General features: G+C 46.9%; 1 protein-coding gene across 1 annotated transcript in view; it reads left to right on the top strand.

The window, feature by feature from the left end:
• Positions 1–12984, top strand: part of xpo4 (exportin 4) — a 77148-nt gene extending 64164 nt beyond the window's left edge. Inside the window, exons 14-23 of the mRNA XM_063213737.1 lie at positions 4556–4715; positions 5759–5928; positions 6818–6992; positions 8886–9179; positions 9631–9811; positions 10169–10302; positions 10700–10830; positions 11334–11451; positions 11737–11829; positions 12269–12984. Coding sequence (XP_063069807.1) covers positions 4556–4715; positions 5759–5928; positions 6818–6992; positions 8886–9179; positions 9631–9811; positions 10169–10302; positions 10700–10830; positions 11334–11451; positions 11737–11829; positions 12269–12466 — 1654 coding nt within the window. The 3' untranslated portion in view covers positions 12467–12984. The remainder of the gene's footprint in view (positions 1–4555; positions 4716–5758; positions 5929–6817; positions 6993–8885; positions 9180–9630; positions 9812–10168; positions 10303–10699; positions 10831–11333; positions 11452–11736; positions 11830–12268) is intronic.
• The last annotated feature ends 3149 nt before the right edge of the window (positions 12985–16133 follow it).

Raw genomic sequence — 16133 nt, 5'->3', positions numbered from 1 at the left:
CTTGCTTCTCTCTTCCACATGCTTGCGTGTAGACAGGAGGTCTTGGGCAGATCCCTCATCACGGCAGCTCTGCCATTGAGACTCTGAGCAGTTAGCACCATACCAAGCTGAACAGTGCTATGTAGAAGTACTGTAGTACTGCTAGAGTCTCGCTCTCTCGCTCTCTCTCTCTCTCTCTCTCTCTCTCTCTCTCTCTCTCTCTCTCTCTCTCTCTCTCTCTCTCTCTCTCTCTCCCTCTCTCCCTCCTGGCCATGAAATAGCCACAGTTGCATATTTGGCCATAAATGCAAACAAACAAACAAAATCTCTCTCTCTCCCTCCCTTCCTCTTTCCACCTTCCTCCCTCATACGTACTCACACACTCACCACGGCCCATCAAAGCTATTTCTATGAGACCGCTCCCACTGCCCTACACAGTTGCCACACAGCACATGATCAGCTCGCAAGACACACTGATGGAGCAGAGCACTTACAGTGTATGTTTGTTGGAGAGATCTGTAGAGTGCGTGTGTGCTTGCGTGTGTGCTTGCGTGTGTGCTTGCGTGCGTGCGTGCGTGCGAAATCACTGTCTATTGGCATGTGTGACTTGTTAACTTGTACGTGGCCTACCACAGAGTGTAAAGTTAGTATCAGTGTCACAACACATCAATCTGATTTGTGTGTGTGCGTGCGCACGCGTGCCCATGTGTGTGTGCACTGCCCACCAGTCTTTTGGTGGTAGTGTGTGTGTGTTTCTGATGTGGTGTCGTAAGTCTCGCCAAGTTGCTCCATCAGAGACGATGCGACACAGAGACGTGATCTGGCTTCAGTGTGCATAGGAGAGACAGAGATGCTGTCATGACGTTCCTCTGTCTGGAGGATGAGGGGGGTGTGTGTGTATGTGTGTGTTTGTGTAAAAGAGATGCACACATGTTGGGTGGGATGCCAGTGTGTTTTAAGTGTGTGTGTGTGTGTGTGTGTGTGTGTGTGTGTGTGTGTGTGTGTGTGTGTGTGTGTGTGTGTGTGTGTGTGTGTGTGTGTGTGTGTGTGTGTGTGTGTGTGTGTGTGTGTGTGTGTTTAAGTACAGTAAGAGACACATGTTGTTTCTCTGGAGGGTGGTACTGGTATGGGCGTGTGGCTGGCCATGTGTGCCCAGGATGGAATGCCCTGGCTGGGCTCCAGCCCTGGCCAAAGCCCTCCCTCCTCAGCCTCCACTCTGGCTACCAGGCAGGCAGGCGCCCACTCATCCTCCGGCACGGCAGCTATACGCCTGCTTCCACACGCCCTGGGCATTATTCAATTACACACACACACGCACGCACGCGCGCACACTCATACACTACCCCTAGTTCCACATGCCCACTGTATTATTCAATTTATATCACACACACACACACACACACACACACACACACACACACACACACACACACACACACACACACACACACACACACACACACACACACACACACACACACACACACACACACACACACACACACACACGCCTACACTACCCCTGGTTCCACATGCCCGCTATTATTTAATTTAACACATACCATACACACACACACACACACACACACACACACACACACACACACACACACACACACACACACACACGATACAGACGCCTTCCCTTTTTATTCAATTAGAACAGGGACAGGTGCCACTAAGACCAGGGCTTGACCCTGCATTAGTAGGGTGTGTGTGTGTGTGTGTGTGTGTGTGTGTGTGTGTGTGTGTGTGTGTGTGTGTGTGTGTGTGTGTGTGTGTGTGTGTGTGTGTGTGTGTGTGTGTGTGTGTGTGTGTGTGTGTGTGTGTGTGTGTGTGTGTTTGAGCCTGCACTTGTGTTCGTGTGTGAGTGAGCGAGTGATTGCGTTGCCGTTCTGTTTGCTTGGTGCGCCTTTGTTTTTTCAGTCAAAAATGAGCAGCAGCTAGCATTGTTTATCGCTGCTGCATCTTTGTAATTGCGTGTCGTGGTCCAGCTGTAACTGAGCTGCATTATAACGGAACTCCATTGTCACGGCCACATGGTCCTAAACCTAATCACAGCTAGCAGTGTAGGGCCCTCAATGTGTCCCACAATGTGGCTGGCTGCTGACTGTCTCTTGTCAGTAAGAGTATCTTCTTTGGCCTTGGGCTGATTCTCCAGAATAGCTTCTCAGGACAGGTGCGTTTGTTTGTGTCTGTACTTTTGTGCGCGTGCGTGTTTCTGTGTGTGCGTGTTTGGACACGCGTGTGTGTGTGTGTGTGTGTGTGTGTGTGTGTGTGTGTGTGTGTGTGTGTGTGCATGCGTGCGTGCGTGTATGAATGCGTGTTGTGTGTGTGAGGCAAGGGCCTCTATATCAGAAGTGTGCGTGTTTGCGTGCGTGTGTGTGTGCGTGCGCATGTTTGCGTGTGTATGCATGCGTATGTGTATGCGTGTGCGTGTGCGTTGTTTCTGAGGCCAGGGGCCAAGGGCAAAAGTTTTCAGAGACAGTTGTGCCATCTACAGGGCAGTAGGGTCACCAGGTCAGAAACCTAATATTTGGCATTGTGTGCGTGCGTGTGTTTAAAAGGGGGTCTCAATGACAGGCATGCATAATGCTAGTTCAGGGTGCTTTTGCGTGGGCTTAGGTAGAGGAAGGACATTTTCCCTGACACAATGATTGAGTGAGATGGGCCAACTTGTCTGAGAGCCACGGAGAGACATTGAGCTGTTGTGCGTGTAAGCATGCAGCATGCACACGGATGACTGTATCTGTGTGTGGGTGGGGGTGTATGCGAGTGTGCAAGAGCATGTAAATCTGTGAGGGAGGAGGCGGGGTAGGGTGGTATTTCCGAAGACAGTGGGTGTTGATGGAGGGCTGTAGCACCAATATGGAAAAAACCTTGGCGAGATGTGAAGTGATGATGGCGTGCGTGCGCGCGTGTGTGTGTGTGTGCGTGTGTCTGTCGTTTGCAGCAGACTGGAGCATTAGAAGGGATGAGAATATAGGCTGGTAATGATCTTGTGTACACAGCGGTAATAGTTCATACAGGCTTTGGTTTAACAATGGAACATTCTGGTTTGATTGTCTCTCTGTGCGTGTGCGTGTTTGTTCCTTATTGTGCAGGAACAACAGAACTTGGGCGTCTGAATTGTGCTGCCGTGTATATAATGTAGGCCTGTATTTGCGCGTGTCCGTGTGTGTGTCTGTGTCCCGTGTGTGTGTGTGTGTAAGCAGCACAAAGGCATTTTAAGAGCCGGTAGGTGATGAGTGTAGCTGCTGTATTTGATGAGGGTGTGTTTGCAAGAGAGCCTTGAGGAGACGGCAACTGATGGATATAGCCCCTCTGTGTGTTCGCATGTCTGGGCATTAAGGCATTTGGAGCAACAGTAACGTGTGATTGTACCCTGTGTGTGTGTATTGTGTGTTTGTGTATTGTGTGGGTGTGTGTATGGTGAGGTGGTGAGGGGTTTAGGGCTTAGCAGAGACAGTGTGTGTGGGGTTGGGTTACCTCTGAGGCGAGGGGGGGGGCCTCTGTTCTGAAATGTCAGAGGGCTTTTTGTCTCCCAGGGACAATGCTAGGCACGCGACCCCGCTCAATGCCACCACACTCCATTAAGCCCCCTCACCCAGTTTGCTCTGTGCCACCCCACTACTGTAAGCCCTTACCGCGTGCACCCCATCAATACCACCCAGCTCCATGGCCCCCGAACACTCTAAAGATTAATAACTGACTGTGTCTGTATGACTCCACCACACATCTATGAGACCTTACAGCTTGCTGTGTGGCTCCCCTCACTCCTCTTAGTGTGCACTGTGTGGCCATGCCCCCTCCAAATTCTCAAATCCTGACTGCATGTCCTCCCTTGACTCTTCCACCTCTAAGTGCACTCCCTGGCCTTCCCAGTGTTTTAAACCCGAGTGACCGTTGTCACTGGCCCTTAATGCTGGGGACACTTACACTCGAATTTGGCCAAGCGAGGCGAACTTCGCCATTCTTTCCTATGAGGAAACTCCATTTCTCTGTCCTTGTTCCCAGAGACCGGTTTAGGCACTCTGCCAGCCTCAGTGTGGTTCCATGCGCGTGACTCAATGAAGCAGTATCGGCCGGGGAAAACAACCGGTTTGTAAGGAGAGACGACATGAAATAATGCAATAATAAAAGAAAACGATACAATCTTTCCCTCTCTCTTAAATGGAATTCAGTTCTTCGACTTTGCGGTGTGATCCTATGAGTTAGTGTTGCCAAAGCCAACATGTTCTGCAACAAATTTGATAAAAGTACATCTCCCATGGCCTTGTGATGGGGTGAGGGGTACCTCTATGAGACCTGAGAACTGGGTTGTGTGGTGCATCATGGTGGTGGGGATTTGGAACCATCTGTCACTGGTTTCATTTCAACCCACCGCTTCTCTCCCACTGATTTATAACTATGTTAATAAAATATAGTAATAAAATTTGTTTACATTGCTGTATTTGATTTTATATTTTTTTATTGTAATGTACTTGCACCATGTTTTGGTCATGAAAAAGCCACAGTTGCTTAATTGGCAATAAATAAGCAAACTTTCTCCTCCCTGCCTCCCTCCATGTCTCAGGTTGTTGTCTGCGGTGTTGCGGACATCGGAGGTGGAGTCCCGTGCCACGCGTGCCAGCCTGACGGAGCTCCTGAGCCCCCAGATGGGCAAGGACATCGTCTGGTTCCTGCGGAGATGGGCCAAGACGTACCTGCTGGTGGACGAGAAACTCTACAGCCAGGTGAGGCACAGGGGGCGGGGCATAGAGAAGCTGCACCGCCAGAACCATGGAATTCCGAGTTGTGACAACCGTGGTACAAGAAGTCGGTTGGTGACATGATTCACGTAGATCCAAACAATTCTAGACAGTGGTTCTCTGTTAGCTAGAGACAAACACAGAACCAGTGCATAACAAACAAAGAAGAATTACATTTACCTTAACTGCACTCTCTGTGCTCAAGGCTCACATCCTGGAACTATTTTGGAACCATGTCAATGGCGGTCTGCGTGTCAAAGGCTCCATGCGTCTGTGCCCTTTAAACGCGTAACATTAGAGGCTGTGTGGCTCAGGTGCTGTTGAGAGGGTGTCATGGTTGGCACTCTGCAGCAGTATTGTCCCAGCTCAGTCCCTCACCAGCAGCTATTGTCGGCTTCAGCTCCACGCGTCATCACATAGGCACTCTAAGCCTTGTGTTTCTGTGTGCGTGCGTGCGTGCGTGCGTGCGTGTGTGTTATCCCACCTGGTCCCCCTCTTCAGCATTGTTCCATCAAAGTGTCCTTCCTGTCTGAAATTAGAGTGTGTTGGACAAGCGGAGAGACCGTACTCTTCCCTTTAAATATTGTACAGTACATCTCTTTTCTTCACTTTACATTCTCTCTGTTTCTCAGTCTTTGTTTCATGAGATGTTACTCTTTCTCTCTCTTCTCTCTCTTTCTGTCATCCGCTGTCACACTTTCACTGCTAAGTCACCTTGTCTCCCCATCTATACACTCTCCTTTTCCCCCTCTCTCTCACTCTCACTCTCTCTCTCTCTCCCCCTTTCCCTTCTCTCTCTCTCTCTCTCTCTCTCTCTCTCTCTCTCTCTCTCTCTCTCTCTCTCTCTCTCTCTCTCTCTCTCTCTCTCTCTCTCTCTCTCTCTCTCTCTCTCATTGATGCCTGCCGTATATCCCTCTTTATAGAAAGTATTCCTCTGAGTGTTTGGCAGACATGGCGGGATGCTCTGATCTCCCCTCCCTGTCTTTCTCCCCCATATTAATGTCTACATCCCTTGTTCCCCGCTCCAGATGAGTATCCCTCTGAGCACGGCGTTTGGGGCGGACACGGAAGGAGCCCAGTGGATTGTGGGATACCTGCTGGAGAAGGTGATCAGCAACCTGTCGGTGTGGAGCTCGGAGGCGGAGCTGGCCAACGACACAGTGGAGCTACTGGTTACACTCGTCGAGAAGCGGGAGAGGTACGGGCTGTTTTGTGCGTGCGTGTGTGTGTGCGCGTGCGCGTGTGTGTGTGTGCGCGCGTGTGTGTGTGCGCGCGCGCGTGTGTGTGTGTGCGCGCGCGTGTGTGTGTGTGCGCGCGCGCGCGTGTGTGTGTGCGCGCGCGCGCGTGCGTGTGTGTGTGTGCGTGTGTTTGTGTGTGTGTCACTCTGTGTGTGTGTGTGTGCGTGCATGTATATGCGTGTGTGTGTGCGTGAGTGTGACTGTGTGTGTGTGTGTGTGTGTGTGTGTGTGCGCGTGCGCGTGTGCGTGTGTGTGTGTGTGTGTGTGTGTGTGTGTGTGTGTGTGTGTCTGACCTAGTGCAGAAGAGAGAGATATGTGTGAAAGACTGGAGTAGTGTGGGTATGCATAGTTGTGCAAGTGCACCTCTACTTGCTTGAAACAGCCCCACCTTTTGGTGGTTGTGTGTAAATACTACTATTACCGATGACTGAAGTATAGAAGTTTGACTGTTTTCAAAGCAGTATCATATCAATAATGATGATGATGATGATGATGATAATAAGAAGAATACAATTCTGCATTACAAAGGAGAAGTGAATTAACTACGCTGTCATTGAAACTGAGAAAAACATATTCAGAGTATAGGTATTAGGTTGGGATATTGTTGTTACTGCAAATTTGACAAAGCAAGATCTCTAAAACGGGACATATTTGGACCGCAAGACAACGCGAGAGGTAATGAAGACCATTGTCAGTCTGAACTCAATTTTGACAAATTATGTAGTTGTACTACTGTACTATGTACTGCTCTTTGCCTTTGTGGAGTGGAATAGCACTGTTCCACACAAGAAGCATAATCTGTCTCCCCCTCTCCCCTTTCCCTCTTCTCCTATCCTTGTCCTCCACCAGGGCGAACATCGTGGTACAGTGTGAGAACTGGTGGAACTTGGCCAAGCAGTTTGCCAGCCGCAGCCCCCCACTCCACCTGCTGTCCAGCTCAGTACAGCGCACACTCATGAAGGCCCTGGTACTGGGGGGGTTCGCACACATGGACTCAGACACCAAGCAACAGTACTGGGCAGAGGTCAGTAAGAAACTCTCTGTGTGTGTGCATGTGTGCGTACTCATGAAATCACTTGAATTGTGGGGATTTACGACAGTTAGTACCAAGTACTAGGTGGAGGTCAGTAAAAGTGTGTGTGTATATGTAGGTTGGATCAAACTTGTGGCAGGATTTTTACCTTCTACATAATCCTGGGATTGACACTTCTGGTGTCAATTAATCAGCAGTGCTGGGCACAACAGGCCACGTGTCTTCTAAACACCAGTTTTCTTTAATCATGTCCATTTAGAACTTTAAGTATGACATTTCAATATCTTCAATATCACACACACTCCTGTCATCATCCTCACGTTCCCCATCCACTTGCTTGTCTTCTAGACTACTGTGTTCTACTTCAAGCTACTGGTGTGGAGCTTTATCTTGTGATGGGTCTCTGCTCCTTTAGTGACCATGTCTTTTGTGGGAAAGTGTGATGGTTTGTGTGGTATTGCTTCCAACTCTCTATAAAGTGGTTTGATATGGAATGCAACATAGTGGAACGTGGCATGTCTCGCCAGTCGGTGCCTTTTATAATTTTGCCACTAAAAGATGACATGTTGTTTATGAAAGCCACAGCGTCGTAAAGCCAGCCTGTAAACATGACTCTATAAAGCTCTATAAAGCTATTTACAGATCTCGTACTATTTCGTTCCACACTCTTCAAAGCGCCTCAAAGTCGTTTTTAACCCACTTCTTAGTGGAAAACATGAAGTCATGCGTGCCGCATACATTTATTTATATCATTTCATTTTAATATCATGTTATAGCATTTTTGTGCGCTGAATGCTAAAGCAGACTGAGATCCAGAAACGTCTTAAATGGTGTTTAATCTGCTAAATTGGAGAATTAAATATCGCCATATTCAGTGAAAGACCAGCCAAAGAATTATTGTGCCAGTGCGGGCAAGGTCCCCTTTGAGAGACACTTGGCAATATACAGCTCCTTTCCAAAAAATGAGAAGTCATTTATTTCCATAATTCCATCAAAAATGTAAAAGTTTCATAGATTATAGATTCATGACCCATATTTTAAACTATTCCATTAATTCATTTTTTTTATTCTTACACATTTTGGGCTTTCAGAAAACATCGATAGAGGATTAAAAAAAAAAAATAGAACATTGTGATCACGTTTTTCTTCAGAAAAAAGGGATCACATCAAATCAGTCGAAATGTGGTGTGTCTGTCAATGTTCAAAATGTTAGGAATCTCTTTAATGCCTTAATGACTGCCGTGATGCCTCTTAGCAATGAAATCAGTGGCAGTGCCATTGCATGGGAGTTATGGAATCTTGACGCCATGCTGTTTTTTCTGTTTGTTTGTTTTTATCTGTTGACCCACACTTCGCTCTTGATTATACCCCATAGATTAAGATTACCATACCACAATTTGGTGCTTTGGTGGTATGGGTATTCTAAGTCACCAGACCTAACATCCTATTGTTTTCAATGGAGTTTCATTTCTGGTGAGTTAGAATGCCCATACCACCGGAGCACCAATACATGATTCACTGTCCTATCTGAATGATAAAGGTGTAAAAGCCCAAAAAAGTCTTACAAAATTAACACACAAAAAAATGGTCAGTGGGCCGCATGGGTCTGAGTTTGCCCACCGCTGATATAATGTAATGTAAACCCTATATTATTTACCAGGAGACCTTTATTATGTAATTTTGTACTATATTTACCATATATAAACCCTGTGTTATGTAATTTTGTACTATATTTACCATATATAAACCCTGTGTTATGTAATTTTGTACTATATTTACCATATATAAACCCTGTATTATTTACCAGGAGACCTTTATTAGGTAATGTTGTACTATATTTACCATCTATAAAGCCTGTATTATTTCTCTCCTCTCCTGCCCCAGGTGCTCCACCCCTTACAGCAGCGCTTCCTGAACCTGATCAACCAGGAGAACTTTGCCCAGATCTGCCAGGAGGAGGCGGTGAAGCGGGAGATCGTGGCCACCCTGGAGGCACTGTGCGGCATCGCCGAGGCAACGCAGATCGACAACGTGGCCTCGCTCTTCAGCTTCCTCATGGACTTCCTGTCCAGCTGCATCGGCCTCATGGAGGTCTACCGCAACACGCCCGACACCGTCAACCTCATCATCGAGGTGTTCGTGGAGGTGGCACACAAGCAGATCTGCTACCTGGGAGAGGTGAGACACGCACGCTTGCACGCACGCACACACACACACACACACACACACGCACACACACACGCCTTGAGGTGGCACACAAGCAGATCTGCTACCTGGGAGAGGTGAGGCACGCACGCACGCACACACACACACACACGCCTTGAGGTGGCACACAAGCAGATCTGCTACCTGGGAGAGGTGAGGCACGCACGCACACACACACACACACACACACACACACACACACACACACACACACACAACTTGAGGTGGCACACAAGGAGATATGCTACCTGGGAGAGGTGAGATGCACGCATGCATGCACGCACACCTTGAGGTGGCACACAAACAGATCTGCTACCTGGGAGAAGTGAGACACGCGCACGCTCCCTCACTCTCTCTCCATCTCTCTCTCTCTCTCTCTCTTCCATCCCCCTCTCTCCATCTCCTTCTCGCGCTCTCTCTCCAGTCTAAGTCTATGAAGCTGTACGAGGCGTGCCTGACGCTGCTGCAGGTCTACTCCAAGAACAATCTGGGCCGTAAGCGTGTGGACGTGACGGCGGAGGAGGACCAGTACCAGGACCTCTTACTCATCATGGAGCTGCTCACCAACCTGCTGTCCAAAGAGTTCATCGACTTTAGCGACACCGGTTAGTTGTGTGTGTGTGTGTGTGTGTGTGTGTGTGTGTGTGTGTGTGTGTGTGTGTGTGTGTGTGTGTGTGTGTGTGTGTGTGTGTGTGTGTGTGTGTGTGTGTGTGTGTGTGTGTGTGTGTGTGTCAAAATCTCTTGGTCATCATGGAGCTCATCACCAATCTGCTCTCCAAAGAGTTCATGGTTTTCAGTGACGATCATTTTGTTCGTGTGGGGGTGTCAAAATGTGTCTAAGATGTTCTTGTATGAGGATCTCTTCGTCTATATATCTAATTTAAGAAACTGAAAAAAGAAACTTTTTTTTTACATTATATAATTAATCATAATGCACTTCAACATGTCTGGTGTCTGACCAGTTGCGTGCATTCCAGATGAGGTGTTCCGGGGCCAGGAGCAGGGTTCTGGAGCGGCCCGCTCGGTGTCGGCGGCGGATGTGGTTCTGTTTGGGGTCAACATCGTGCTGCCACTCATGTCTCAGGACCTGCTCAAGGTGAGAGGCCTGCCGATATACAGGCTTATATAATATCTTCAGCACTGACTTGTTACATGCCTGGAGTTAATGCATATAGCTTCTTTTAGTTGGTTTATTCGTTAGCAGCCACCTGTTTGAACAGATTTTGAGGATGAAGAAGTAATCGATAACAAATGGCTAGCTGTTTTTTTCCTCCAATTATTATGTGTATGGTTCCATGTTTGTATTTCCCTGTAATGTTCATGTCTGTTTAACCAGTACGGTAAGCTCATCTTTGTACAGCTCCTGCGTCACTCATGTGGTGTATTTGTTTTTATTGTGTGTTTTCTTGATGTAGTTCCCTGTGTCTGTGTAACCAGTGCTCATCTATGCGTAGGTCCTAACTGGTGTGTTTTTGTGTGTTTCCCTGCTGTAGTTTCCGTCTCTGTGTAACCAGTACTATAAGCTCATCACGTTCATCTGTGAGATCTTCCCAGAGAAGATCCCTCAGCTGCCAGAGGACCTCTTCAAGAGCCTCATGATCTCACTGGAGCTCGGCATGACCTCGTATCCTTACCAAACATGTTCTAGTACTAAGAGAAATCAAACCCTGCTAAACCCAATTCAAAGGAGTGTGCTCAAGTTCAGTCTCCCAAGGGCTTCTTGTCTCCTCCTTCTTCTGCTCTTTCTGTGGCGTTGGGCGGCAGCTTGCAAAAGATGTGCACTACCGCCATCTACAGCACTAAGGGAACCTCCACTGGTCTCCTAAAGGGGCGTCCACCTGATGCCACATGGAGCCAGGAAAAGTACGGGATTGATTCATCTCTACTTAATTCAATGTCTCTGTCCTTACACAGAAGGGAAAGAGAAAGGGAAAACCTTTTTGTATATATATCTGTTGATATATTTGTGTAATTGAGTGAGTGGCTGTGATTGGCATGTGAGCATTTAGTGTGTGTGTGCGTGTGTGTGTGCGTGCGTGCGTGCGTGCGTGCGTGCCATGTGTAAGGCAGGAGGTTGTCCTGTTGTTGCTACAGTATGTGTTGTCCTTAACCCAGCTGTGATCTCAGCATGAGCTCGGAGATCAGTCAGCTTTGTCTAGAGGCGCTCTCCCCATTGGCTGAGCAGTGTGCCAAGACCCAGGAGACGGACACGCCCCTTTTCATCGCCACAAGACACTTCCTGAAGGTGAGTGCCGATGCTGCAGTGATTACACGAAGTGTGTGAGTGTGTGTGTGTGTGTGTGTGTGTGTGTGTGTGTGTGTGTGTGTGTGTGTGTGTGTGTGTGTGTGTGTGTGTGTGTGTGTGTCTGCGTGAGAGAGAGAGAGGGGGAAGGACGCAAAACTACCCATAAAAATATTACCAATATAAATAAGGCACATATTTCAATGTAAAACTGTGCACCTACTTCCTGTGTGTATTAGTGCATCTCCCTGTTTGATAATCATTCTCCCTCCGTGTGTGTGTGTGTAGTTGGTGTTTGACATGCTGGTCCTCCAGAAGCATAATACTGAGATGACCGTGGCAGCTGGAGAAGCTCTCTACACACTCGTGTGCCTGCACCAGGTGAGACTCGGCACACACACTTCTACTGGATGAATCATTACATGACATTGCATTGCATTGCAATTGCCAGATGCTTTTTAACCAAAGCGACTGACAATCGAGGATATAATCATAGCCTACAACACTTGCAGATACAAAGTGCACAAGAAATATACAGAACAATAAGTGCTAACACTCAACACAAGCGCACACCATCATCATCATCTCTGCTATCACACTTACTACGCTGTCCCTGCCACACACTAGTGTTTCATTTCCCTCCCCTTTACTCCCTTGCCCTCTTTACTCTCTTCCTCATCTTCTTTCTTCTGTCCATCTCCTTCTCCCCATGTATACACCATTCTTCAACTGTTCAATCTCTCCATCCATCCATCGTCTCCCTCTCTGTCTCTCTCTCTCTCTTGACCATATCCCTCTCTCCTCCTCCTTTTCTGCCTAGACGGAGTACTCTGAGCTGGTGGAGAACCTCCTCTCGAGTCAGCGCGACGCGGTGATCTACCAGCGGCTGGCGGACGCCTTCAACAAGCTGACGGCCAGCAGTACGCCGCCCAGCATGGACCGCAAGCAGAAGGTGGCCTTCCTCAAGAGCCTGGAGGAGTTCGTGGCCAACGTGGGGGGGCTGCTCTGCGTCAAATAAACGCCGAAGGGCAACCCGGATCCAGACGCTTTTTATACAATTCAGTGACGCATATTCAAAATGACCTGTTTTTTTACAGAGGGGCATTTGCGGACAGGTAAAAACCAGGTGATTTTGGAGCATACTACCTGCCCTAAGTGTCCTATGGCCCCATAGGGGGGCTTTGGACATGTAAAACTAGGTCGTTTGGAATGTGTGGCACTGGGTTGTGGCTGTTGAATCCAGGTTGTCCATCACTTCAAATAACCACTGCTTTACCACCACACACACACACACCCATGAATGACCGAACGACATGAACCACACGAATGAATGAATGAATGGACACTCCCTGCCTTGCCCTGCCCCGCCCCCCTTCCGGAACCAGAACGTTTGTTCGTTCTGATGGCACCTCAAACTGTTCCGCCACTTACTCACTCACTCACCATTTTTCTCTCCTTTTCATCCTCTCTTTGCCAAGGCATACACACACACCACACACCACATACACACACACACAGATACACACACACACACACACACACCACACACCACATACACACACACACAGATACACACACACACACACAGATACACCCACATAGACACGCACACCGCCCACACTTGTGTGTGGATCTTGGACTTGTGTGACTGTCAGCCCCCTGGCTTAGTGGACATCTCAAGTTCCTCTGCAGAGAAGCTGGGGCAGCACTCTTGGACTGTATCAGAGCACTGAAGAGACAAGGGGATGTTGCTTTTTCTTTTCTTCATACTTTTTTCCTTTTTTTATTGTTATTATTTTATTTGAAGAAGGTGGCAGCAAAGCTTGTGTGTGTGTGTGTGTGTGTGTGTGTGTGTGTGTGTGTGTGTGTGTGTGTGTGTGTGTGTGTGTGTGTGAGTGTGTGTGAGTGTGAGTGAAAAGGTTGTGTGATGATGGTCAGGCAACAAGGGTGTGTGTGTGTGTGCGAGTGCGTGTGTGTGTGGGGGGATCTCTGCCTTGGTCGCACCCGTTCTTATCCTCACAGACATCTTCAGCATTGACAGTCACGTGACCCTTGAGGGGTGAGTTGGGGAAGTGGGGGGTATAGAGTAGTGTGACACAGGGGGAGGGTTTGGGGTGGGGTGGGGTGGGGTGGGGTGAGGTGGGGGTCTTGTTGTTGAGCATCTCAGTGTGGTCTGATCTGATCTGATCTGCCTCTTGTTTACTTTGCCAGTAGAGAGGTGTTGGGTGAGGGACCTCTCCAAGTATGTCTAGACTTCTATTATCTATTACACATTACACTTCCACATATTACCTTTTCTCTTTTTTTCCCCTCCCCAAGTGTCTCTGTCTGTCACACACACACACACACACACACTCTGACCGATACACACAGTACCTTCCAGCCCAGCCCACCCTCCCCCAGAGTGCCTTCTTGTTCTTTTTTTCTTGTTTGTTGTCGTGTGTCAGCAGTCTCGTCTGGCTGAGATGAGATGAGTGGAATCGTGTCTTACTGCAGAAGCCCACAAGGTGGCGCCATGACGATGGGTGGGGGTGGGGGGATGGGGGTTGGGTTTAGCATGCATCGTCATGGTGACCAGAGAGTTAGGGGAAGAAGGAAGAGTAAATAAATAAACAAAAACGCCTTCCTTTGCTTAAAAAAATAAAATAAAAAATGTCGCCACCGCTGTTTGGGGGGGGTGAGGATGTATGGATGGTGTGGGGGGGGGGGTTGAGATTATTACTGCGAAAGAAAGGCGATGATGTGGAAAGAAAAAGAAAAACCAAAATCACTTTTGTGTTTGCTAAGGGTGTACATATATTTTCAAAAAGAGAAAAAAAATGTGTTAAAAAAATAAAGGACTGAATTTTTTTATAAAATAATAGAGGGCGCAAAAAAAGCAGCAGATTTTTTTATTGCCATGACATCACCTGAAGTTAGAAGGCGCTAGCGCAAGTTGTGTTATTTTGTTTCTGCTCTCTTCTCTTTTCTTCTCTTTTTTTCTCTCTCTCGTTTTCTTTTTTGATGCATTGTAGTTTTTACCTTGTGCCCTTGCTTACAGTATTTTCACCCGGATGGATCATTGCTCTTTTCTTTGCAGTCCAGCTAGGACCATCTGAACTCTGCTGGATGAATGTCAGCTATGGACGTTATGTTAAAGAAACTTATACCGGGGTCACTCAGATCCTACAGAGGGTGTTTTTGTGTTCAGCACTGTTCATTTCCTCACCTCTATTCTCTTATTTTCAATTCAAGTTTTCCTTTCTTTAAATTCATTCTTTCTTTTATCTTTTTCTTTATCCGTTTTCCCCCTTTCTACCGCTGTCGCATCCCATGCCCGTGACTTCTTCAAATCCCACATGGTTACACTGTACTTGACGCCGGCATCATACGCATGACATGACAGTCGTAATAGTGTCAAAACAGTGTCATGACAGTCATAAACATTATTTCAATGTCATAAAGGTTTTATGGTCATGAAAAGTTGACATTGGTAGGATTGACCAAATGTTACTTAATAAAATGTTTATGACGTGGGCATAATGTTCATGACGTCCATGACTGCGTTACAACAGTCATGTCATGTAGTCGCCGGGGTCAAGTCAAGTGTTACCACACACACGCGCCGCATTTCTGGGACTGTAGTGAAGCCTGTATTGCTGTAGCAATAACAAACCAAAAGAGAAAAAAACGAAAAACTGAAGCATTTGGAAGCTGAGGTGTTTTAGCCCGGGCTTTGCTTGAAGACAGGACGACTCAATCCTCTTAGAGCACTAATTCAATTATTTTTTGTTTGTTTTTTTTTCTTTTTTTTTTCTTTTTTTCTTTTTTGGAATGCCTGAATTGTAATGAAATGTAAAAGTGTACATAAACTTATTATATAAAATATTTTGACTACTGTTGTCTGTCATTTATTTGAGCAAAACCTGATTTCACAAAATGTCCTCAGTTGTAAAGCTTACAACTGGCCACAGCACGCAGCCAAGATACCGACCAAAAACGTAGTAAAGAGTAAAAAAAAACAAAAACAAAAAACAGTAAAGATGAACTCATACCATTCCCATTTGTCATTCTGGTCACTGTAAAAAAAATTAAGGAGCCTTTATTGGCTTTACTGGCTGACTTGATGTAAACCCCGATAGAGAATATGCACAGTATTATCAAGACAAAGATCAGACGCAACAATGCAGATGACCACATGCCTGCAATTAAAGTGTCTTCAACATCCATTACACCTGAGCAGTGCCTACATGCTCATCACCTCCTATGTGTGTGAGTGTGTACCTTTATGACTGTATCTGTACATTCTGCCTCACTATCATTTGTAACTAATTGGTCCAGGTGATCTCATTAGCCATGGAGAGTGCAAGTCCGTTATAAAATGTTGGCCTATCACACCTTGTTACAGCTATCAGGAACTTGTACGAAGTCAAAGTGCAGTAACTACACCGCCTTACAAAAGGTAAAGTGCAGTAACTAAAGGTGTACAAGTTGGGCAGAAAAAAAAGCTTTTGCCTTCATATCAAGATGATTCTTCTGACTCTCCATCAGAAATATACTGTTCCATCATTTAGGCTGTGCAAAAAAAAAAAGTCCTATTGTGTGACAGCCATTTCAAAAGTTATTCAGTCTTGTGTCATGTTTACTGTATTTTCATGTAGGGCCTACTTACAGCATGATTATTATCCGGCCCCTTGATCAGTTTT

This window comes from Engraulis encrasicolus, chromosome 13, assembly GCF_034702125.1.
Source record: "Engraulis encrasicolus isolate BLACKSEA-1 chromosome 13, IST_EnEncr_1.0, whole genome shotgun sequence".
Taxonomy (NCBI): domain Eukaryota; kingdom Metazoa; phylum Chordata; class Actinopteri; order Clupeiformes; family Engraulidae; genus Engraulis; species Engraulis encrasicolus.
Note: the sequence above shows the minus strand (reverse complement) of the source record. Positions and strands in the feature narration are given on the sequence as shown.